The sequence below is a fragment of the Bemisia tabaci genome, chromosome 7 (genome assembly GCF_918797505.1).
Source record: "Bemisia tabaci chromosome 7, PGI_BMITA_v3".
Lineage (NCBI taxonomy): Eukaryota > Metazoa > Arthropoda > Insecta > Hemiptera > Aleyrodidae > Bemisia > Bemisia tabaci.
In genome coordinates, this window is record NC_092799.1 from 19,187,951 (window position 1) to 19,212,422 (window position 24,472).

The 24,472-nt window shown below is 40.6% G+C and overlaps 2 protein-coding genes across 8 annotated transcripts in view; one reads left to right on the forward strand and one right to left on the reverse strand.

Annotated features, from left to right (window-relative positions):
- The first annotated feature begins 2,246 nt into the window (after nt 1–2,246).
- The window catches only part of eag (potassium voltage-gated channel protein ether a go-go), a 389,509-nt gene continuing 367,283 nt past the window's right edge, over nt 2,247–24,472 (forward strand). For all 7 annotated transcript variants that reach the window (XM_072302442.1, XM_072302445.1, XM_072302446.1 and 4 more), the window contains exons 1-2: nt 2,247–5,257; nt 15,224–15,257. The gene's annotated coding sequence lies outside the window, so the exon portion shown is untranslated. The remainder of the gene's footprint in view (nt 5,258–15,223; nt 15,258–24,472) is intronic.
- LOC109029612 (larval cuticle protein A2B-like) lies at nt 6,367–12,666 on the reverse strand. The gene is made up of 2 exons (XM_019040144.2): nt 12,514–12,666; nt 6,367–11,244 (listed from the first exon to the last, which is right to left on the reverse strand). The coding sequence occupies exons 1-2, from the start codon at nt 12,523–12,525 to the stop codon at nt 10,747–10,749; spliced, it is 510 nt and encodes a 169-aa protein (XP_018895689.1). The 5' UTR covers nt 12,526–12,666; the 3' UTR covers nt 6,367–10,746.

Consider the following 24,472-nt stretch of genomic DNA (forward strand, 5'->3'; position numbering starts at 1 on the left):
GTTCGCGATTTGTCTTGATCACAACATAGAAGTCGGCGTAATGGGTCACTAAACCTTGTTTATTTTATTCAATATTCTGAAAGTACAATGTGAGTAGATAACGTGGTGATTTTTCCGCATTTTTATGGAACCGAAATCGCGGAGAAACCCACTTTTGAAAAATCTAAAAACTGCAAGACATTTCAAACGCATCCGAATGGCGGGAAACTGACGGTGTTGACGCACTGCGGTAGTTATATCGCGATCTTCTCTCATTTTCCTCTGATGTTTGTTAAAATAAAACGTGTTTCAATATGGAATTGTTGCTCGTTTATTACAGCTAACATATGAATGAGATTCAAGTCTTGAATTCAAAATATATAATTTCGACTTTAGTATTGTTTTCATATACGAAGAGTAGATAGACATTTGACGGAAGTCGTGGAAACCCGTGCCCGCTTCTGATTGGTGCCGGATGACATCATTCGGCGTGGCGCGAAACCGGGGCGTTTTAAATTTGCGTATAAGTTGAGCGATTTGAACTGCGCATTTCTCGGTTATTGAGTTACTTGTTCGCGTTTTTAATGTGCGCATCGTGTTCTACGCGTCATTTTCCTTCAGAAAACTATATTCGCAAGTCAAAATTCGTTCATGGTTTAGTGACCCATTTTGATCGGCAACACCCAACAGCCCCTCCGATGATCCAGTTTGATTGGCTTAATTTGATGGTGGAAACCGGGCTCCACACTGTGAGTTTGACCCGAGCTTCAGGTGATTCGATGGACGCCATATTTTGTGTCAGAACGACGTGCGATATATCGCATCGATTGGCTCTACTTTTAGCTACTAATCATTTTTCTCGAATTTTGAGATCGCAATTCTGTTGTCGGGAGACTAAAGCACTCACTTACCAATTTTTTCAAAGAAATTCAATGTATGAAAGGCGTGGTCTTTTTAGAGGAAAAATATCGCACTTGAATGCGATATTTTTCCTCTAAAAAAACCACGCCTTTAGTAAGTTGAATTTCTTTGTTAAAATTGGTGAGTGAGTGCTTTAGTCTCCTAACAACAGAATTGCGATCTCAAAATTGGAGTAAAATGACGAATAGCTGAAAAAATGGAACCAATTGATTCGATTTATCGCATGCCGTTCTGACACAAAATATGGCGTCCATCGAATCACCTTAAGGAGGTCCCGGAAGTTCCGGTTCCGCTGCGACGTGCGTCTCACAGCCGTGACACCCAACGACGACGACCGCCGTCAGTTCCGGTCATAGTGCCTCCCACGGTCCGACGTCCGACGATCGGGTGGACACCCGCTGGACGCTCCGTCGACTGCTCTACCGTGATGACAGTGCCTCCGTATCAGCTTCACTTTCAGGCTGAGGCCTTTCGCCTTGGTCTTAAAGTGAAGTTGAGTTGGAGGCTCTGTCGTCCGACCGAGCACTCGTCGGAGCGCCCGGCGCGCGGTCGTCCGTCCGGTCGGCGAACGTCGTGTATACGTCCGACGATCGGGTGGACACCCGCTGGACGCTCCAACGACTGCTCTACCGTGATGACAGTGCCTTCGTATCAGCTTCACTTTCAGGCTGATGCCTTTAGCCTCGGTCTGAAAGTGAACCTGAGTTGGAGGCTCTGTTGTTCGACCGAGCACTCGTCGGAGCGCCCGGCGCGCGGTCGTCCGCCCGGTCGGCGGTCGTTTACCGTCTGGAGGCGCTAGAGGAGCGATCTGCAGACACCGCCCCGGCCGCACGTCTGCTCCGGTGGATGGTTGCGGGCACCGTGGAGGTGCCCTTTTTACCCTTGGTCGGTGACCTTGGGATCGGCTCCCGATGCCCAGGCTGGGGCATGGTTGCCAGCCTCTCCTTTCTCTCTCTTTGTCTCTCTTTCCTTCCTTCCTTTCCGTCCTTTCCTTCCTTTCCTTCCATTCCTTCCTTCCTTTCCTTCCTTCCCCTCCCTCCTCTCCTCCCCCTCCTTCCTCTCCTTCCTCTCCTTCCTCTCCTTCCTCTCCTTCCTCTCCTTCCTCTCCTTCCTCTCCTACCTCTACTTCTTTTCCTTTCTTTTCTTTTCTCTCTCTCTTTCTTTCTTTCTCTCTTCTTTTTTTTGTTTTCTTACTGTGGCCGACTGATTGATTGATCGATTGATTGACTGATCGAATGACTGAGCGACTGACTGATCGAATGACTGATCGAATGACTGATCGAACGACTAATCGACTGACTGATCGATTGATTGACTGACTGATCGATTGATTGACTGACTGACCGATTGACTGATTTAGTTAGGTGGGATTCATGAGCTTAAGAGTCTGTTAGGGCATGAGAGTTTTATCCCTCGCCCTCACCCACTCATTATCTTATTCATTCCGTAGTTTTAGTATCTAACTTTCTCTTTAGTTTAAAGTGTTTCTACCCATACTTTTCTTTTCTTCTTTTTCGTGTCTTAATAATTCATTAATTTATCCAAATTTCCTTCCAGCGTTGAATCAAATGACCTAACGTACTCATAAGTAACTCGAATTTCAGAATTCTGTGCCGTTCTATATCCCTTCTGTCTTTTCTCTCTTTTCAAGAATCTCATAAAATTTTCACTTGCCTTCCCTTAAAAAGCCGTGTCTTCAGTTTCTTGTGGCTCTCCCGCCCATAGGCAGCAACAGAAGTAACGACAGTAGCAGTTTGAAAGAAAGAATAGATAGCAGCCTGCAGCAGACGAAGAAGAACAAGCAGAGGAATCAGCAACAACAGCAGTAATAGCAGTCTCAGAAAACCAAGAAATAATCATCGACTTAAAAGGTTCAATACATTCTGAAAAGAGGCAGTAACGTCAGCAGCAAGAGGGGATCAGAAAAATAAGCAGAAGAGAATATGAAGGACAAACAAAAGCAGCAGCTGAAACAAGTTGATAGCAAGAGCAGTAATAGCCACCTTAGAAAAAACCGGCGCTCTGCTTCGCTCCAGCTTTCAAAGGGCGTAGCCCCTCCCCCCCTCGGACGGGAAGTGTCATATTTCAAGTTGAAAAAACAAAATTCCATATCGAACTGTTCGGTGTTTTTGAGAAAAAAGTGTCATGTATTACCCCTAGAAAAATCTGAAAAACCGATTTCTGAAATCTCCGACGTGTGCGTTTTTCTTCGTTTTCGAGAAAAATGAGCCTCGTGTTATTCTCCACAAGGGTCCTTAAAGAAAGCGGGCACCAGGTGAGTCAGCCAATCAGAGACGACTCGTAAAAGTAGGGAGCGAAACTAGGCCCGCAATCAAACGGCAGTTCTTGTTTTCTCTTAGTTCATAAATGTGAATTAGGTTGGGGCAACTATTTTCCATCCAGTTCAGTTAAAATGTAGACGAACCTGTTATTGCAGCAATTAAATCTTTCGCCCCTTTTTTCCCCTCTTTCTTATAAAGTTTTAAAATAAGTCGTTTTGTTAAAGATCATCAGGGCTGCCGATTCAGGAGTAACTCTAACGACGAGTAATTTGAGCATCAGTGAGTAAAACGTGAGTAGAATGAGTAATTTGCGGGTGATGAGACTGTCCGTGAGTAAATTTTCTGTAGTGTCCTGAAAAGAATTCATAGGCGATCGATGAAATGAGGAATGATTCTTAGTCAGTTCATGCTCGGCGAGATTTGTATGAGTAATAAGTGAGTAAAATGGAATGAATGAGCGGTGAGGAAAGAGTGAGTAAAATTGAGAATGGTGAGTATAGAGTGAGTAAAATCATGATCGATGGATAAAGAGCGAGTAAAATTGAGAAAGATGAGTCAAAAGTGAGTAAAATTAAGAAAGATGAGTCAAAAGTGAGTAAAATCATGAGTGGTGATAAAGATTGAGTAAAATTAAGAAAGATGAGTCAAAAGTGAGTAAAATCATGAGCGGTGAGTAATGAGTGAGTAAAATTAAGAACGATGAGTCAAAAGTGAGTAAAATCATGACCGGTGAGTAAAGAGTGAGTAAAATCATGATCGGTGAGTAAAGAGCGAGTAAAATTGAGAACGATGAGTCAAGCGTGAATAAAATCAAGAAATTGTGAGTAATAACCATAAGTAAAATCAAGAAATGATTAGTGAAGAATAAGGGATATCAAGGACGGTGAGAAACTAGTGAATAAAATTGCAAAACTGTGAGTAAATGTGAATAAAATAGGGAAACAATGAGCAAATAGTAAGCCGAGAACAGTGAGTAACAAGCGAGGAAAACTGAGAACTGTGAGTAGCGGCCAAGTGGAATATTCGCATAACGTGATTAAAGGTGTCGGCAGCCCTGTTAATAATTAACAGTCCAGGGTGAACAATTCTTGAAGTAATTGAAAAGCAGGACTAGCTAGACAAAAATTTGCCCTTTCTTGAAAAGTCAGGGATTTTTGCTGCGGAACCTTGAAATTCTTCTCCCAGTCGAAAGTGATTTTCGTCGTTATTTTCTTCCCCACTTACATATTCTTGGGACATGAACCAAAACTTCTGCCTTGATGTTCTCGAATTTTCGATTTTTTCTTATCTCGAGAGAAGCCGCTCTAATTTTTTTTTTCGTATGTAGTATATTCATGGGAAATTGTGCCAAAATCTCATCGAAAAAGCATGGAAAAGTCAGAGAATTTCATGTTCAAAAACTCTGTAAAGTACTTGACCCAGGTAGGACAAAATGGAGTTCGTCATTGAGGGAAAACACCACACCTTGCAGACTGTTCTCAATCCAAACGATGAATTAGTATCTGTGCGATTCCCCACTACATTTGTAGTTTTATATTTATTAATGAAGGTATTTTTTATCATGTGCAAAAAACAATGCGAATATTCCTTTTTTTAGGACTCCAAGCAACCAAATCAATTGGAACTTAAGTAATAATTGAATAAATGTTGCATCATCTACAAAATTAGACGTTATTACAATAGAAGGAAGCACTTCATTATGGTTATTTTTTGCCTCTTGATCATCCCGAGGAAAAAAAGGCTCCTGATTTTATTTTTTATTTCAAGAATTTCTTTGGTTATCATTATCATTATCATCTTCAATTGTATTTTTATGATTTTTCTTGATCTTATTTTATTTTATCTTTACAAATTACGTTTTAACATGTAAACACCTCATTTGGGCAGAATCTAAGTAATCTAAGCACGTTTCTATTGTATGATTCATTTCCTGGCGGACTCTATAATTTTTTGAAAAAAATAAAAGTCCCAGTGTAACCTTTTCGTGGCTAATCTTTTGGTGCGCAATGCGGTTTAAGTGATCGTGTCGTGAGTGCTTTCAGCTTGGCGTCGGGCAATTGGATAACACTTTCCTGGTACGTATCTCCTAGTTTTTTCATTAATGTGTTAAATTTTATCCTTTGAGCCCCTGCATTGCCATGCCAAGGGAAAAGGCCGCATGAACCTTCACCTGTTGCCAAATTTCCTACGATGAATCTGAAATTTTCGGGCCAATTTGTTAATATTTTTCTTCCGATTTTACCGAGAATGGAGAATTTGCACGCAAATTTTTTATTGCTTCATCTGAAAGTGCTTAAAGAGCTGATTTCACAGTATTTTTTTATAATTTTCTTTTGACATGGGAAATGCTTTAAAAATAGATTTAAAAGTGAGAAAATGCACCGCCTAGTGACGTCATCTGGCGGCATTTCCCATTTAAACACATGTGTTTTAGCAGAATCGATTATTTTGTCATATTTCCACTAATAATTACTCAATTTTTGAATTAAGGGTATTTCCATGTTCAGTTCACTTAGTAGATTCCACTTTCACACGAAATCCATAAAATTTCAGACCTTTTTAAATTCTCTATTTTCCTCGTAAGTTGATCTAAATAGTCCAAGATAGATCCAACATTTCAAGGAAATATATTCATAACTTTCTTTTAAAATAAATATTTTCCGAAAGGAGATTTGGCAACATTTGAATGTTTAGACGTCGTTTTTCCTTAGCGCGGCAGTGCAGGCAGGCGTACTGAATGTGCTTGATCTCCCGATCCGTGGATCATGGGTGGAAGTTAGACGGTGTCTGGAGCGAGGCTTGAATGTTGGATTATGGATTGTTGATCGTGATAAAAACGTAAATCAAGCGTGCAACCATGCGGACTTTGGATTAGGTATGTGATGTGGTATCACGCTCAAATGAAGGAGAATCTTAGCTTGTGCCCTGTCTCACATTAGTGACTTTACACTGGAGAAAAAAACGCATTGGATCCAGAGTCCAGACTTGTAAAAACATTGACAAGAAAAAGGACTCTTGATTCAATCGGATTTTTGCTTGAATCAAAAAGAAATCCGCTTAAATAAAGAGGCTTGGTTCTTGATTTAAGCTAGATTCTGATTGAATCAAGAGTACTTTTTCTTGTCGATGTTTTTAAGAGTCTGGACTCTAGATCCAATGTGGTTTTTTTTTTTCCAGTGTATTATAATGCAGGCACTATGCTCGCATCGTGATATAAGCGGAAACAAAGCGTGTAACTAAACTATGCGGATTCTGGAGTAGATTTGTGACGTGGAATCACGCGATATGAAAGGAAAATAAGTTTTTCACAAGTCGCAAAGTTGTCAGTAATAGGAATGTAATCAAGGGTGACGGTATCGAAAAACTATTGAAAATTCCAAGCTTCAGATCCTAAGTCGGGAAAATTGGCATAGGAGCATATATTAATCGTTCTCTCCCGATAAAGCTCGTCGACTCCATTTTATATTGCCCTGTTCATGTTTCTTAGATGAAATTTCAAAATTTCAAACGCCCCGAACAAATGAAAATTCGAGATGGCATGAGAGCATTATAATTCCCTAGTTTTTTGACAACTTGTATCTGCTTTATTAGGTAAAATTGCGCTGTTTTATCCTTCGTGGATCGAGATTCAATCTTTTGCCCAAAAATAACTTTGGTAAAACAAGTGAAATCTCCGAGCTCCAGATATTCATTAAAGGAGACTGACTTGAAAGCACGGCTTGTCGCCTGTTTTCTACTGAACCACCTGATGATACTTGCATGGACACCATAGCGTATAACATGGTTTTAACTTTCTAGGATGGTACTTTTGAATATTTAGAAGTGCATTCATTCAACACACTAACATGCGTCACTAATTTGAGACGGGTGATCATCGACGTTACAGAGAAAGTTGAAACGTTAAGATTTTCCTTCATTATAGCGTGATACCACATCCCATACCTATTCCGGAGTCAGCATAGTCTGTTGCAGTGTTGCATGCTTGATTACCGCTCGTATCACGATGAATTCATCGTGTTCTCATTCATTAACGTTATGGAGAAAGATGATGCGTTAAGATTTTCCTTCATTTTAGCGCGATACCACATCCCATACCTACTACGGAGTCCGCTTACTTGTTCGCTTGATTTTCGCTCGTATCACGATGAATTCATTGTGTTCTCATTCATTACCGTTATGGAGAAGTATGGAGCGTTAAGATTTTCCTTCATTTTAGCGCGATACCACATCCCATACCTACTCCGGAACGCTTGGCTTCCACCCGCATCCCGATGCGATCATAATGTCCTCATTTGTAGGCGTTACTAATTTGAGAAAGGTGAGACGTTAAGATTTTCCTTCATTTTAGCGTGATACCACATCACATATGTACCTACTCCGAAGTCCGTCTAGTTGCATGATTGACTTCCGCTTGTATCACGAATGTCCTCATTCATCGACGTTACAGAGAAAGTTGAAACGTTAAGATTTTCCTTCATTTTAGCGCGATACCACATCGCATACCTACTCTCTGGTGATCGGAGTCCACATAGTCGCACCCTTGATTTCCGCTCGTATCACGATGCGATCATGATGCCCTCCCCTCACTCATAGACCCTACTAATTCGAGATAAGTGATATGTTAAGATTTTCCTTCATTTTAGCGTGATACCACATCACATACATTTACATACTCCGGAGTCTGCATATAGCTCAATAGCTGCTCGCTTGATTTCCGCTTGTATCACGGTGTGATCACAATGCCCTCGTTTATATTTAAGCAATCACCGTGATTTATACTCATCCACTACTTTCAGAATATTAAATACAAATAAGAAGGTAAGTGCTCCGCAATACTTGCACTGCAGGGTAATTTTGTGATGTGGTCTCCCGCGGATATAAAGGAAAAAAATCGTAGCTTTTCACCTGTCTCAATTTTTCACGTCTATGAATGTTGGCATTCTTTTCGAATCGTTAAATGCAGAAACAAGTGAGCAACTGGTAACCTGCAACTGGCAACCTCGAAGTAGAAACGTGGTGTGGTATCATTCGCAAGTGAGGGAAGTTTTAGCTTCCAAAATTCTTATAGTCGCAAAAAAAAATCCTCGAAAAACTAGTGAAAATTCCGAGCTTCAGATTTTTAGGCAGGGAAATTGGCTAGGGAGCATGGATGTTTTTGTTCACTTCTGGCAAGTTCCATCGACTCCATCATTACTGTATTTATAACTTCCTCGGATCAGAATTGAACAGAAGGTCAGTGCCTCAAAAAAGCAGAGGATGAAAAACTTTAAATTCTGCGTTGCAAATGATCATCCGAGACTAATGGCATGTCTATTTCCGATCTCTTTCACAGACTTCATCACTCATTTTATGACTTTCTCTGGCCGAATTTTTTAAATGTGTACAGGCACGAAAAATTCCTTGTGGAAGAACTCCGAAGTTGGTATGCGCAGTGGTCTTGAAGCAAAATAAAAATTGGGCAAAAATGTATCAAAAAACGGTTTGCGAGGGGTGAATCTTTGGCACGTAAAGACTTAAAATCGCAAAAAATCAAAATCTTAGCTAATCCTAACTTCCAGATACGCCAATTTGAAATTTCCGAAGTAAAGGCAGGTTTTCTACTTATTTAATCCGGTTTCATAGTCATTTGTCCACTGAATCGGTGTCGATCGGTTCACAGTTCTATATTTCGTTCTAGTCATGTCAATCTAATATTAACATGTCCTCTCGTTGCGTGCAGACTTCTTATCCAGTAGCGTGGCGTGCTTTGCGATTTATCGAATGATCTGCCATTTAAACCTATGGAAAAGGATCGATAAACAGAATGTTCGCAGCGAACACCTTAATAATCGATTCTTTACTATAGGTTTAAATTACATATCAATCTATATATCGCAATTCACGCCACGCCACTGTTCTTATCATACTCTTTTTTTTTTAAAATCGAAACAATTCGCCTTCTGCTGCTTCTGCAGCAATTGTCGTTACGAATATGTTGCGGGTGCTGATTTTTGCTCATTACATACTCGACTCTCTGAAGGCGTTTATTGTGCGCAAGTAGCATGATCTGTCGGAGAGCGAACGAAGTAGGGATTGACCGATTTATTCAATCTAACCTCATTGTTCTCCGACAGAGTGCTCTACCATCACACATGAAACGCCTTCAGAGAGTCAATTATGTAATGAGCTGAAATCAGCACGCACAACACATTCGTAACAACAATTGCCGGGAGCGCAGCCGAAGGCCAATTGAGAACAACCGTATAATACTCGTTGAAAAACATTTTCGCTCTCCCAATTAATAGATATCATTACCGATAGAGAGTTATATTTTATATGGTCATTTTACGGGGGACTCTCAAAAATCTTTTCAAGATAAACTGAGCTTAGGGCAAAATATAAGATACCGCACTACAAATTTTCAGCCTTGGCGAGAAGTTTCGCAAGACTGAAAGAATCGAATAGATTTTACTTTAATTTAAGAAAAGAACCAAAAACATTTTCTGACAATTTTTACGGTGCATGCGGAACCATCGCAAATCCGACAGATTTCTTAGACCTTTACGTACACTGAAAAAAAAGCTGTGCCTCTAGGAGCCGTAACTACGGGCTATATAGCACTACCGTGCGTTTCGGGTTAGGAAACCGTAAGTCCCGTGTTCAAGAGTCGGAGCAACAGCCTCTAAACGCGTAGCAATAAGAGCTCCCGGCTTAGAGGCCGGTGCGGTGGTATGGTTCCTGAATGGGGGACTTTCGGTTTCCTCACCTGAAACTTACGGTAGTGATGCACAGCCCGTAATAGTGATGTTGCATGTGTGAGGAATTTGCGATTTGACTATTGATTCTTATGTAAAAGTTTGCGAGAAAAACGATGGTGCCACTGGTTTTCTCTGAAATCAACTCCCAAGCTCAAAATAAGCTCTCAAGTCGAGGCCAAAGTGGAGGGGATATCCCACGCTATCCTGAGAGTCCACCTCTACATCAAGACAAACTCTCCATGCTAAGATAGAGAACAAATACATTAGCAGTGATGCCGTGTTATCAGTCTCTGAGTCTCCAAATAAAGTGGCAGCCCTGTCAATGTATTTGCTCCCTATCTTTGCTTGAAGAGTTTGTTTTGATGTAGACGTAGACTCTCAGGATAGTGTGGGATATCCCCTCCATTTTGGTCTCAACTTAAGAGCTTTTTTTGAGCTTGGAAGTTGATTTTAGAGAAAACCAGAGGCACCATCGTGTTTCTCGCGAACTTTTACATAAAAACCAACAGTCAAATCGCAAATTCCTCACACATGCAACATCTTCATTACGGATCCTGGAGCTAGAGTTTTTTTTTTATTGTAGGTACAAAAAAATCAAGAGTAATGAAACCTATTTTTCTAATTTTTATTTGAAATTCAAAATTGATAATATTACAGGATATGATGACATTTGGACTGCATTTTGCAATTCGGCTCATTAAATTCTGGCTCATCTGAAAAAAAACTTATGTGCACAGGGAAATTAATGGCACATACGTTCTTTTGAACCGGGCCAGAATTCATAGTTCTTAATTGCAAAACGTAGTCCGTTTGATGACTAGGTGGTTTCAGTACTTTTCGTAGACCGGAGCGGCGTGGTAGGCGGGCGCCTGAGCGTAGTGGACAGGGGCTGAAACGGGGTGGTGACCGCCCTCTTTGTGGACGGTAGCCTCGAATCCGTGTCCGTTGTCGGCGTAGTGGACGACTCGCTTGCTGCCGTCAGCTTCGTAGAGGGAGTAGAATCCCTTGACGTGGTGTCCGTCGCGGGTCTCTTCCTGTGCCTTCACGTCATGGGTGTGAGGGTCGTGGACGTTGTACGCGAACTTGTAGCTGGGGTGCGCGTTGTGGTACGACTCGTGGCCGTAACTTCCGTAAGACTCGGCTCCGTGGCCGTAACTTCCGTAAGACTTGGCTCCGTGGCCGTAACTTCCGTAAGACTCGGCTCCGTGGCCGTAACTTCCGTAAGATGCCAGTGGGTGACCGTGCGATGGAGCTGCCTTCACGTACGCTGAGGAGCTAGCGTGGCCACAGCTAGCCACTGTCGCGAGGGCAGCCAAGATGCAGAACTGTAACGAGATTACAACTAACGTTAGTTTTACTTTTGCAAAGTAAAATCATCCAACAGATAATGACAAATTATCGGTCGTTCACAATGGAGAACTTGCAGGTGTCTGTTTGATAAATTCTGTGTCAAAATGGATGCCACCGTGTGAGCTGAACATGAGGATACCCTTGGTTCATAAATCGAACAATTAGTGGAGGAGATGCGACAAAATAACCTAATCTACTGAAATACATGTTTAAATGGGAAATGCTGCTAGATAACGTCACTAGACGGTGCATATTCTCACTTTTAAATCTATTCTTACACTATTTCCCTTAGCAGAAAAAAATTATAAAAAATTACTGCAAAATCAGCTCCTCAGGCACTTTCAGATGAAACGATAAAAAATTTGCATGCGAATTCTCCATTGATGAGCGTTAGAAAGATACTTTAGATGATACGTTAGAAAATATGGGTGTTTTCGTGTTACATTCGGCTGATACATATAAGAACTGAAACACAAACAACGCAAATTCCGATTGCATATGTGTATTGGGCGTTGAATTGGACTAAATTTTGCAATTAGGAACCACAGTTTCTAGTTCAGTTTAGATACGACGTACGCACCATAAGTTTCCCTGTGAACATGCGTGTTTTTACAGACAGCCCGCATTTTGTAGTCCCTATTGCACAATGCAGTCCAATCCAGCACAGAAAACAATGAAAATTCAGGAAACTTCACGATTAACCGTAGGCTTGGGTTATCTTTTTTTTCACCTCCCATATCAATCGAAATGTTCTGTTATTTTTTTGCACTCAGTGCAGGTACAGCAACACTCTAAATAATGCTGAAGCAGATAGCGTCTAAAAACTTAGTCATTGTATGTATAATACAGCAGAGTCTCAATTTTCCGCGGTATTTGGAATTAGAGCCAATACGGGTAATAATTTATTGCAAATCGAGGATAAACAAAAACTGAACTATTTTGCCGGGTAAAAAGATCGAAAAGCCTAAAGACTCTTTGAGACCTAAAAGTCTTAAGACTCTAAAATCCAAAAAACTCAAAAGACCCCATTAAAGAACTTGTCAAGCATCAGACAGAAACTGATGAAACTCGTTAACAGGAATGTAACTGTCAGTTGAGAGAGGGTTTTTCTTTGAGTCGAATAGCTAGTGACAGTTATTTTTTTTTAAAAAATCGCGGATAATTAAAGCGCGGATATTCGAAACTCAACTTTATGTTAAAGTTCAAGATCTCCAATAATTCAAAACATGTACTTCTAAGCTTACCTTGAAAACCATTTCGATAGATTTGATTAGATGAACTTTGTTTCGAAGCACAGAGGTAACTGATGACAGAATAGAGTGAGACGGTGAATTTATACCGAAAACTCATAGAAGTGAAAGACAAGCTGAAGTCAAGCGGAAAGGAGGAGTGGAGTGGGCCACATTTGAGCAATCGGCACGTGAGAAGTAATGAGCGTGAAGGGAAGACGCGTCGGATAAGTCATATTTCTGCCAAACGGAACTATGTGCATGAAGACATGAGCGCTGAGTCCCATAAGAATTTATGCATAACAAGGCTCACGTCATGATGCACATAGTTCCGTTCGACAGAAATACGTCTTATTCATTCCTCGTGTCGTTTGCATCCTGTGAGTCACCATGCTTGATGCTTGCAGAATCATTGCCATCAGTAATTTCGGCACCTCCGTGTTCAATGCAACTTTTGGCTGGACCCGCTCTCCGCGAAATTTTTGGCGAATTCGCGATCGAATCACATACACAGGTTCGCCTCAAGGGCACTGGGTCATGGTACCGGGGTCCATACCGCCTATATGATATAATACACTATTTCGAATTTACATGTAACCCTTGTCTTGTCAGGAAAAGTGAAAAATTTACTCCTGTAATCTCGAAAAAGGTGGATACATTTTCATTAACACGCTGGGGCACTGTCGAACTTTGCTTACGTTTTTGAAGAGTTCTATCGATTTCCATGATTTTTAGTTTAGAATGATATTTTCAATCACTGGGTTTTACGCTCTTCCTTCGTCTGATGCTCAAATGCTCAAATCATTTTTTGAATGTGACTAAACTGCTATCCTTAAACACTGGAAAAAAAGCACATTGGATCCAGAGTCCAGACTCTTGAAAACATTGACAAGAAAAAATGCTCTTGATTCAATCAGACTTTTGCTTGAATCAAAAGGAAATCCGCTTAAATTAAGAGGCTTGGTTCTTGATGTAAGCAAAAATCCGATTGAATCAAGAGTATTTTTTCGTGTCAATGTTTTGAAGAGTCTGGATTCTAGATCCAATGTGTTTTTTTTTTTTCCAGTGGATGTAAAGAACTTTTAATTCATCTCTATTCTAACTTTATTAATTTTCATGATACCACAAAATATTCTGCTGGTAGTAAGGGGGTGGGGGGTTGGTTGCAGTCATGGGGCCCGGACCTTAAAACTGGTACCAGAACCCGAGGCGGGATGTGGCGGGCCTGTTTTTGGATACATTTCTGTCCAATTTTTTTCCTCTTTATGACCACCGTGCAATCCGACTCAGGAGTCCGAAAAATTGCACGTTCGCACTCAACGTTGCGACCATAATGCCTAAAAATTATGGAGTTTTGAGTTTTCTTTTCCAAGGAATTTTTCATGCTTTTGAAATGTTTGAAGTTTCCATTCGAGGAAGTTAAAAACGTGCTTTAAGTAATGGAATAGATGCAACTGATGGTCGGAAATGAACAAAATGTTAACGCTCTCATGCCAATTTCCCCGGCTATGAATCTATTGCTCTGAATTTTCACATGCTTTTCCATCGGTATGTTATCGCGTATGGAAAGGACCTTATTCAAAATCGGTCATTTTCAACCTTGGCCAAATCTTCGTAATATTTTCACGGTTGATAGAGGACCACTTCCCGAGTCCAAAACACTGACGAATTTTGAATTTGGATAATTAAGGGAGGAGGGGAAGGGTTAAAGTTAAAACTTTCAACTGGCATATCTCATGAACGGTTTGTCTTAGAGGGATGATCTTGGTCTTAAAATGTAGAGAAAATTATCAGATTTATCAGTAAGTTTCGATCCAAGAAAGTTAAAGATGAGCTTTAACTAGATAACTATATAATATATACTATTTATTGTACTTGTTACTAACTATAATATAATCAATGCAACTGATCTGAAAAGACCAAAAAATGTATGCTCCCTTGTCAGCTTCTCCAGCAGAGAATCTGAATCTCGGAATGAGAGTTTCCTCTTCCAGGGAATTTTTTCGTGCCTACATGGCTACTGTTTTAAATAATCTATATATATTTAATGGAGTAGGGATCCGTTTTGAGGCCGATGTTCACCATGTGCTGTAAAAGCTGTAAGCAGTCACGAATTTTGATTGAAAGGCTTTATCAGCCCACCAGGAATATTTTACACTGACAAAAAAATCTCTGTGTATTTACTAAGAAAAGGGTAAAATTACCGAGAATTCAGGGTTCTATTTGATTTCAATTTTTTCATGGTAAAATTACCATTTATAGAATTGGTAATTTTACCAAGAAATCTCGATAACATTATTGAACTTTCTCGGTTATTTTACTGGACTTTGGTAAAAACGCCAATATTTTTTATCGACTGTGGTAGAATTACCGAGATAAAATGGCAAAGTCACCGGGAATGGATTACCAATAAAAGTGGTATTCTTACCTGAAAAAAGCAGTAAAAATACCGGTTTTTAGGTAAGCTTACCAGTCTGTCTTGGTAAAATTACCAATTAATTGGTAAAAACGTGAGATGGTAAAGGTACCAACGGACCTTGGTAAAAACGCCGAGAATTTTTTTTCAGCGTATCGTCAAAAATCAGGAAACTCCTAGAATATCAATGCAAGACAGAATCATTGACTATGACTATACTTGCCCGCAGAGGTAGAGATCCCTCCTTTAGCCTTCCTCTAGATTTTTATCAGTCCGTTTACTTACGAGTTTATTTTTTTATTTTTCCAGAAATCTGTGCTGTGAGCTGCAACCCCGACGCAAGGTATGTAAATCATTGTTACATTTATTACCGCATTTATTAATGTCCCCTATACCGTAATTGGATGATGGCAGTCAGTGTTGAAAAGACAGAGAAGTTGATTAATGGTGGAGGTCAGCAAAGCATGGAACTGGAGGATGGCCGGATAATTCAGGACTATGAAGAGTAATATCGAGGAGCTATAGTTTAACTAAGGACAGAAAGGATCGGGCTATTAAAGATCGGGATATGCAAGGCAGGAAAGCTATCGCGATGCTGAATGGGGTTCTCTGGGTTAGAGTACTTCAACTTCACAGTGGTCTTGAAGCAAACAAACAATGCAACGAACATGTACTAAAAAACGGTTGGCAGTGGTTGTTTCTATAATACATGCAGACTTGAAATAGCGAAAAATCAAAATCTTGGCTGATCCTATTATCGAGATATCGCAAATTGAAATTTTGAAAGTAAATGCAAGTTTACTCCGATTTTCTCCGCGTTTAGTGCGACTGTTCGACTGAAAAATGATGATAGTAGAATGACAAATGTTGAAATATACGTGGTTTCAAGCATTTTGAGGTATTACCAATACTCTCTCTAAAACATTTAAAATCCACGTTAAGATAAGACTCGTGGAGCAAAGTTTAGAATTCATTGATGGATTTAGAAATAACATTTTGGGATTTTGGTCAGAGCAGAGTTGTAAAAGTTTCCACTGAAGATATGTTTCTGAAACATTGAGAACGCTACACGTAAACCATAGATTTACCCCCTGCAAACCGTTTATAGCACATTATTGTCGAATTTTTTCCTTTTTTTCCCCCTTTCTTTTTTGCATCATAAGAAGATTGTGGTGCTTACACTTCTTCAGTCAGGGGCGGACTGGCCATGGGGGCGGGGAGGCGATCGCCTCCTAACAATTTGCCACGGAGGTCCCGAAGGGGCCCCCGCGGCGAATTTTTTTCGAGTTATGGTTTTTCCCCTGTAATGTTGTAATTTTTTTATCCTATTCAGTCACTAAAAGGTTCCAAAATCCTTGAAAATTTGTCTCTAAGTGACATGAAAGGTCGTCTAAAGCTTCTGTGATGAAGGGGCCCCCGAAGAATGCTGAGAATAGGTTATTTTGAAGTTCAAATACTGTAGAATTTGACTCCAATAATGCATACAATTGCGTTTAAAAAGTGTGAAATTTTCCACATTTTCCGGGGGAGGGCCCCCGGACCTCCTTAGAGGGGCCCCCGAACGACAGGAGGGACTCCAAATCTAGGTCGCCTCCTAACTTTTCGACTTCCAGTCCGCCCCTGTCTTCAGTCTACACGGGAATTTAGGCTGAACTTGCAAATACTGAAAATTTGTAGCGCGGTGTATTTTGTATAACACTGTTTGCAGGGGGTGCCGCAGTACCGTCAATGGTATATGTGGACTTAAAATCGCAAACAATCGAAATATTGGCTGATCTTAAGTTTGAGATATCGGCATTTAAAATTTTCGTAGTAAACGCAAGTTTTCTACTAATTTGGATCCGTTTTTTTTAATTATTGGTCCCTTCAATCAGTTTTGATCGGTTCACGTTTTTATTTTTCGTTCGATTCATGTCGGTCGAATACACACTCTCTCGTTGCATGCAAACTACCCATTATACTCTTTTATTTTTTTAACGAAACAATTCGCCTTCTGCTGCGTGTGCAGCAATTGTTGTTACGAATATGTTGTGCGTGCTGATTTCAGCATTACATAATTGACTCTCTGAAGGCGTTTTATGTGCACAAGTAGCGTCATCTGTCGGAGAACGAACAAAGCAGGGATTGAGCGATTCATTCAATCTCACGTCTGTAATTCTCTAACAGGGTGCTCCACTTTCGCACATAAAACGCCTTCAGAGAGTCACGTATGTAATGAGGTGAAATTAGCACGCACATGAGATTCGTAACAACAATTGCTGCAGACACAACAGTAGGCGAACTGCTCAGTTTATGGGTATTCTGCATGTAACGAGAGGCGAGGGTGTGTATTCGACCGACATGAATCGAACGAAAAATAAAAACGTGAACCGATCAAAACCGATTCGTAAAAAAGCGGATCAAAATTAGTAGAAAACTTGCATTTACTATGAAAATTTCAAATGGCGATATCTCGAAATCGGGATCAGCCAAGATTTCGATTTTTCGCGATTTAAAGTCCACATAATAAGGTTTCCTAAGAAGGTTCTGGATCGGGTCCCCAACTGCCAGGAAACGTACAGGACACCCTGCCAAAACGTGAATTGATCGAATGAGGCAGGAAATGAGAAGATGCGATTTGCCGGAGGAGCTCTGGCAGGATCGCTATCGGTGGCGGTCCGGCGTCGCAGAGCACGCGGAGGCACTAGTGGACGCATAAGTGGTAACTAAGAGGCTGGAGGTTGATTACAGCCTCATTTCGAGTATAAATTTTTTTTAAATTTTGCAGTTCTAGATGATCTATGGGATGTTGCCAAGATAACGGCAAATGAATTATCTTCAATTAGCACCATCTCGCTGAAAAATGCGCACGAATCTCAATTTTTAAAAAAATATAAAGCCCATTGTTACGATTGTGTAACGCTCTGTCAAAGAGGGTTAAAAACGTGGAAGATGACTCTGTTCTCACCTTAACATCACGGAAAATACGCGACTTTCACACCGATGCGAGAAAAATGTTTATAAACGTCCGTTATTTCTCATAGCCCGAAAGCTAAGATTCCCTTGAATTCCGCGTGATACCACCTACCTACTGCGGAGTTCGAAAAGTTGCAGGCTTGGTGAAAAGTCGGAAGTTATGCGAATTCTATCCCAATTCTGCGGGATGTATCCGATATTTCCTTTGGATGCGTTAAATCCTAAAAAGTCTCATACTTCCATCTTGTTATCGCGGGAAATGCGCAATTTTTGCGATAAAGATGAACTTTGTGAGATAAAGATGAGAAATTACGCGAAAATCACCACAGCATGGCGGAAAATACGCGATATTTCCAGCGGTTATAAATATCGATCAAAAACATGCGTGGTTCACCTTTATATCTCGGCATATACACTCCAGCGTTTGAGCCGCGTATTTTCCGCCATGTTGTGGTGATTTTCGCGGTGGTGATTTACATAGAGGATCACATCATTTTCAACTCAACGTCGCAGAAAATACGCGATTTGCAAATCGATGCTAGCAAAATGTCCATCAACATTAGTAATTTTAAATGGGCCAAGAGTTAAGGATCTCCTTCAATTTCGTGTGATACTACATATCTACTCCGGAGTTCGAAAAGTTGCCCGCTTCAATTCCGACTTTTGAAAGGTGAGGTATTGCGCGATTTACATCTCCATATCGCAAGGGCTACGCGACATTTCCAACGGATCCGCTAAATGCTGAGACAGCACTCGCTTTTCCTCTCGGTTTTGTGCGAAATGCGTTGTTTCCCTCGCTATTTAGCACGGAAAACTGAGAAATTACGAGAGAATCTCCGCAATATCGCTGCTAATACGCAATGGGCCTGTTGCATGCAAGAGATACAGCCGCGCGAATAGACTTTATAGAGGTTAAATGACACGAAAATTACGATGGTCACATTAAAAAAGTCTGAAATACACTCCTTACTGCGCAATTTGCGTTGTTAGGAACGCGCTTTTTCGAATTTCCCGCGTCTGGGGGCAGTTTTCTAACGGAAACAATTAACGGCAACTCGCGGTTATTTCCGGTCAACTAAAACAGACAACATAACCTAAAAATTGGAGCTCGTGATATCGTGAAATGAAATGTAGAAGGATTGCGTTGGGTATTTAAAAGTTGATCGATTTGGTTACCGCACAAAGCGTATATGGACCAATATAAGAGATCACATTGGGTTTGTAAACAAACGGAAGGAAAAAATAACAACAACAACAACGACTCGGTATCTTCCGGAAATCACCGAGCCCGCCGTTTGCTCGTTTCCGGTGATTAGAAAACTGCCCCCAGACGCGGGAAATTTGAAAAAGCGCGTTCCTAACAACGCAAATTGCGCAGTAAGGAGTGTATTTCAGACTTTTTTAATGTGACCATCGTAATTTTCGTGTCATTTAACCTCTAAAAAGTCTATTCGCGCGGCTGTATCTCTTGCATGCAACAGGCCCATTGTCCCGGAGGTTTCGTGAAATACTTAAAAATTACGCGTCATTTTACGATGGTTCATGAAGAACATTGACCTTATGAATGAAACTTGACTTGCGAATAAATTTTTCCGAGCACTGGAAAAAAAAACACATTGGATCTAGAGTCCAGACTCTTGAAAACATTGACAAGAAAATGGACTTATGATTCCAACAGCGTTAAGCTTAAATCAAAAGGAAATCCGCTCATATTAAGAGGCTTGGTTCTTGATCTAAGCTTAAATCTGATTGAATCGAGATAATTTTTTCTTGTCGATTTTTTTAAGAGTCTGGACTCTAGATCCAATGTGTTTTTTTTTCCAGTGAACGTAAATGACGCGGAGAACACGATGTACTTTTTAAAATTGCCGAAAAGTAACTCCGAAACCGAGAAACACCAAGTTTAAAATACGCAATTTTTCCGCCCCAGTTTCGTGCCGAACGAAATGATGTCCTCCGGCACCAATCAGAAGCAAGCACGGGTTTCTTTTCTACGTCCTCCGCGAAATGTATGCTTACAAATATGAGAAAAAGAGAGTATAGTCGAAACTAAATCTTCGAAATCAAGTAATCTAATCTCATTAATGTCGTCTGCAGTGCAAACAAACTACAACTTCACATTGAAATACGTTTAATTTTAGCGAACATCATTGGAAAATGAAAAGAAATAGGGGTTGACTGTTGGAGTACACCACTTCCATCATTTTCCCGCCATTTCGGTGCTTTCGGGCAGCGCAGTGTATCGGCGATTTGCATAAAGGAACGTGTGTAATACGGTGTAGCGCTTGAAGTATCTCTACGATGTTGAAGGCGCTTTATTTTGCGCGCGCTTATCTTCCGCGGTAATTGCTAGTGTCAACGAATCGAAATTGTAAGCGTATTTTATTCCTTTTGCATTCGAAATTGGCAATGGATGCGACATTTTCCGTACTTTATTTTTCGCATCCAGTGCCGTATCCAGTTTTCAGTTTGGTTAAAGGGGTGGTAGTTTGACAATTGGTTTGACAGATGATGTAAAAAGTGGAAGCACATCCGGAAACTGAAAGGAAGGTCTCGTCAGCCCCACACCCACTTTTTTAAGCATCCATTTATTGTGTGAGAGGTGCGAATTCAAATTTTCATAGTATTCGAAGGCAAAACTGCGGAAGACCGGAACTGTTTATGCAAGAAATGCGTGAAATAGAGGTATTGTTGTTCAATGCTGCCTTCATTTCTTTTAGAGTTTCTTTATTCACTCATTTATTTATATAGGATTAAAATTCATGATCTAAAATTAAATATGACACTTTTACAGTATTTGTGAGAGGAGGCTTTAAAATCAATAATTAGAATCCTTAAAGTCAGTTTTCAGACGAAATCAACGTAGAAAACCGAACTTATGAAATAACTTCCACAGATTACAGTCAGTACTTTCGTTAGAAATTTTTGCACTATATTTACCTCGTCGGCTGAACACTGAAAAAAAAGTAGCTTGGATCAAGCATGATAGTTCTTGAATTTGCTGCCAAGAATTTTCTTTATCTTGCTTTAAGCTGACTTTTTCTTGATTCAAGAAAAATAATGCTTGGGTTAAGCAAAAAAGTAGCTTATCTTAACCAGCAAAATTCTTGGTTAAAATACTTCTTGGCGGCAAATTTAAGATTCTTTTTTTTCCAGTGAAGTTTTGTGCATTCATTTTAGTCTGCAAAGTTATTTAATTTTTAAAGATAGGAACGTTGACTATTGCTGAAAAAAATGTATTTAAGCCGCTAAATTACAACATTATAACATTATAGCCCTTCTACTAAAAGAAGAAATTAGAAACTTATCAAATTATAGAGTCAAAATCTTATTCTTACAAGCAGATTTTAACTTTTTTAAAAGTCTGTCATTAGGAGAGATCGGGTCCGTAATGATAGAGTGCGTCAGATAATGGAAGTCGAAAATGACATCGTGTTCGACGTCATGACCAAACAACTTGTTTGGTATGGTCATGTCAATAGGATGACGGAAGAGAGGCTGCCAAAAAAGATGCTTGATTGGGTTCCTCCTGGGAGGAGACGTAGGGGACGCCCAGTGAGAGGTTGGCGACAGGGGGTGTTAAATGAGATAAGAGATTGTCAACTCCCTGATGACCTGTGGGAAGACCGAGCTTTGTGGCGATTAGGCGTCGCACAGCGCCAAAGAGCGCTATAAAAGCGACTCATATATATATATAAAAGTCTGTCATTTAAGTTAGTTTAAGATTATCTTTTAATTATTTAATTACAGCCAATTCATTATTATAAATCTGCTCAATATTCAAATGAGGTTTTAAGTGGTATCGCGCAAAATGGAAGGAGATTCATGGCTTGTCATCCATCTAAATTTACTATGCTCATAAAAATTATACTCGCATCGATGTTAAATTCGCGTATTTTTTGTGATTGAGGTGTATATTGTCGAATCTTCTATGTTCTTCATGAACCGCCGTAAAATTTTGCGTAATTTTTAAGTATTTCACGAAACCTCTGGGACAATTGCTTATTAGCAGCGATATTGCGGAGATTCTCCCGTAATTTCTCAGGGGTTGATTTTCATTTGCACAAATTTTGTGCAAATGACCAAAAAAAAAGTGGGCATTTGCACAAAAAAAGGAATGGTCATTTGCATAAATTGCACGATGCGGCAACACAGCACGTTAGATGATAGACGAATTTAGTGTGACGTCACATCTCGATTGAATTTCGATATCTCGCAAGTCGAAACGTGCCCCAACAAACGAACAAATAGGAATCTGCGGGATTTAGGCATGGGGGGTAGGGGGATTCGCTTTATGACTGTCACTGATATTACGAGCTTATTATACCTACAGTCAATTCTTGTGATTGTGATCTCGAACGTTTTTGTAAATGGCTAGCTTTCATACTTTTAAAGTCCCATGGAGCAATTTTTTAGTTTCAGGCAGTTTCAGCATTATTTCGTCAATTGTTCATTTTGGAGGTTATGTTTGTTTGTTGAAGCACATTTCGACTTTCGATATATCGAACCAACAATATCGCTCCGTGACGTCACCACTAAATTCGTCTATTGAAAAATACCAACTTTTTCAAGTTTTTTGTGGCAGATTTTCGACTTATGTAGGTCTCCGCTTGGAGTTCAACTAGGTTTTCGGATACTAAGCAAACAGAGGGGCCCTTGCGGTAAAAAAGCATCTTGAAGTGCCTGTGAAATATTTCAGCACTTTTTGATGTTCGTGGCGTTGTGTCATCGTCTACCGGTTCAGCAGCCCAAAGGGTGGGAGGGAAAGGTGCATCAAGCTTTATGACCGCGCAACATGTTCGCACAACACATACCTGTATGATTTATTGCCATATTTTCGATTTCTTTGAAAACTGAACGCATGGTTTTCGGTTATCACGCTTTCCTTGTTTTAAGTAGGTTCTGAAATACGAAAAGCCATGTTACGCGGACAGTGGATGACTGAGTGGATACTGAATAAGAGCGCTACCAGTCGAACGCAACGCCTTCATAATTGTCACTTCAGCGTTGCCATTTTGTACCAAAAATAAATAATTACGAATATTTGTGCAAATGTCAATATTTTGAGGAAAACAAAAATTTGTGCAAATGACCTGCAACGTTCTCGGGCTTCCGTGCTAAATAGCGAGGAAAACAACGTATTTCGCGCGAAACTGAGAGGAAAAGCGCGTGCTTTCTCAGGATTTAACGGATCCGTTGGAAATGCCACGTAGCCCTTGCGATATTGAGATGTAAATCGCGCAATACCTCACCTTTCAAAAGTCGGAATTGAAGCGGGCAACTATTCGAACTCCAAAGTAGGTATGTGGTATCACATGAAATTGAAGGAGATTCTTATCTCTTGGCCCATCTTACAGAGGCGTAGGAAGGGGGAGGCAGGGGGGCCTGCCCCCCCAGAATTAGAAATTGTATCATCTGCCCCCCCCCAGAAATTCTGGATGGTGCAAAAACACCTTCTTCAACGGTAAGTCTCTGTCGCCGTGGCCCCTGAGAGGATGCCTATAAATAGAATAACCTGTTGAATGCAACAATTTCAAAGTATTTTAACCTTAATACTCATAAAACTGGGTGATTTTTAGGCAGAAATTGAAGGAAGATTAGTGCCACAAGTGCCTCGAAATGCGCTCATATAGAGTTAAAATTTCAAAAAATTTACGGGGGAGGCCCCCTGGACCCCCCATTGAGCTGGGGGATATTCCATACCCCCTAGACCCCCTGGTGGTGGGGGGCCAGGTCCCCCCCCCCAAGCAAAATGACCTAGCTACACCTATGATTAGACTCTTGCAGAGGGGATAGATGGGTGCAGATAGGTGCTTTTTTTGGATGAGCCAGAACTTTTAGATCCTTGGTGTAAAAGATATAATGCATTTATAAGGCTCACATCGCAGTCGTCTGCTTAATCTTATATGACTGAAATAAATGTTAGTTCTGTCTGAAAATCTTTTGGAACCTGGCAAGTTTTAGTGAATGCTTAGTTAACTGTTCGTTTGTGAACGCCGGGAGAGCCTTCAAATACTGGCTATACATCCCGCTTAATCGGGAGGGTAGTTTAGTTGCGTGACCTAACTGAACGCTTAGAACGCCTTCAAATCTGGCGATACTTCCCGCTTTGCCGAGAGGTTAGTTTAGTTGCGTGACCCAACCGAACGCTTAGAACGCCTTCAAATCTGGCGATACCTCCCGCTTTGCCGGCAGGTTATTTTAGTTGCGTGACCCAACCGAACGCTTAGAACGCCTTCTAATCTGGCGAAACCTCCCGCTTAGCCGAGAGGTTATTTTAGTTGCGTGACCCAACCGAACGCTTAGAACGCCTTCAAATCTGGCGATACCTCCCGCTTAGCCGGCAGGTTATTTTAGTTGCGTGACCCAACCGAACGCTTAGAACGCCTTCAAATCTGACGATACCTCCCGCTTAGCCGAGAGGTTAGTTTAGTTGCATGACCCAACCGAACGCTGAGAACGCCTTCAAATCTGGCGATACCTCCCGCTTTGCCGGGAAGTTCGTTTAGTTGCGTGACCTAACTGAACGCATTGTTAGTTTACTCATTTTACTGCACGCAGCAAGCTGATACCATCAAAAGAAGCATTACAAACAGTGTTTTC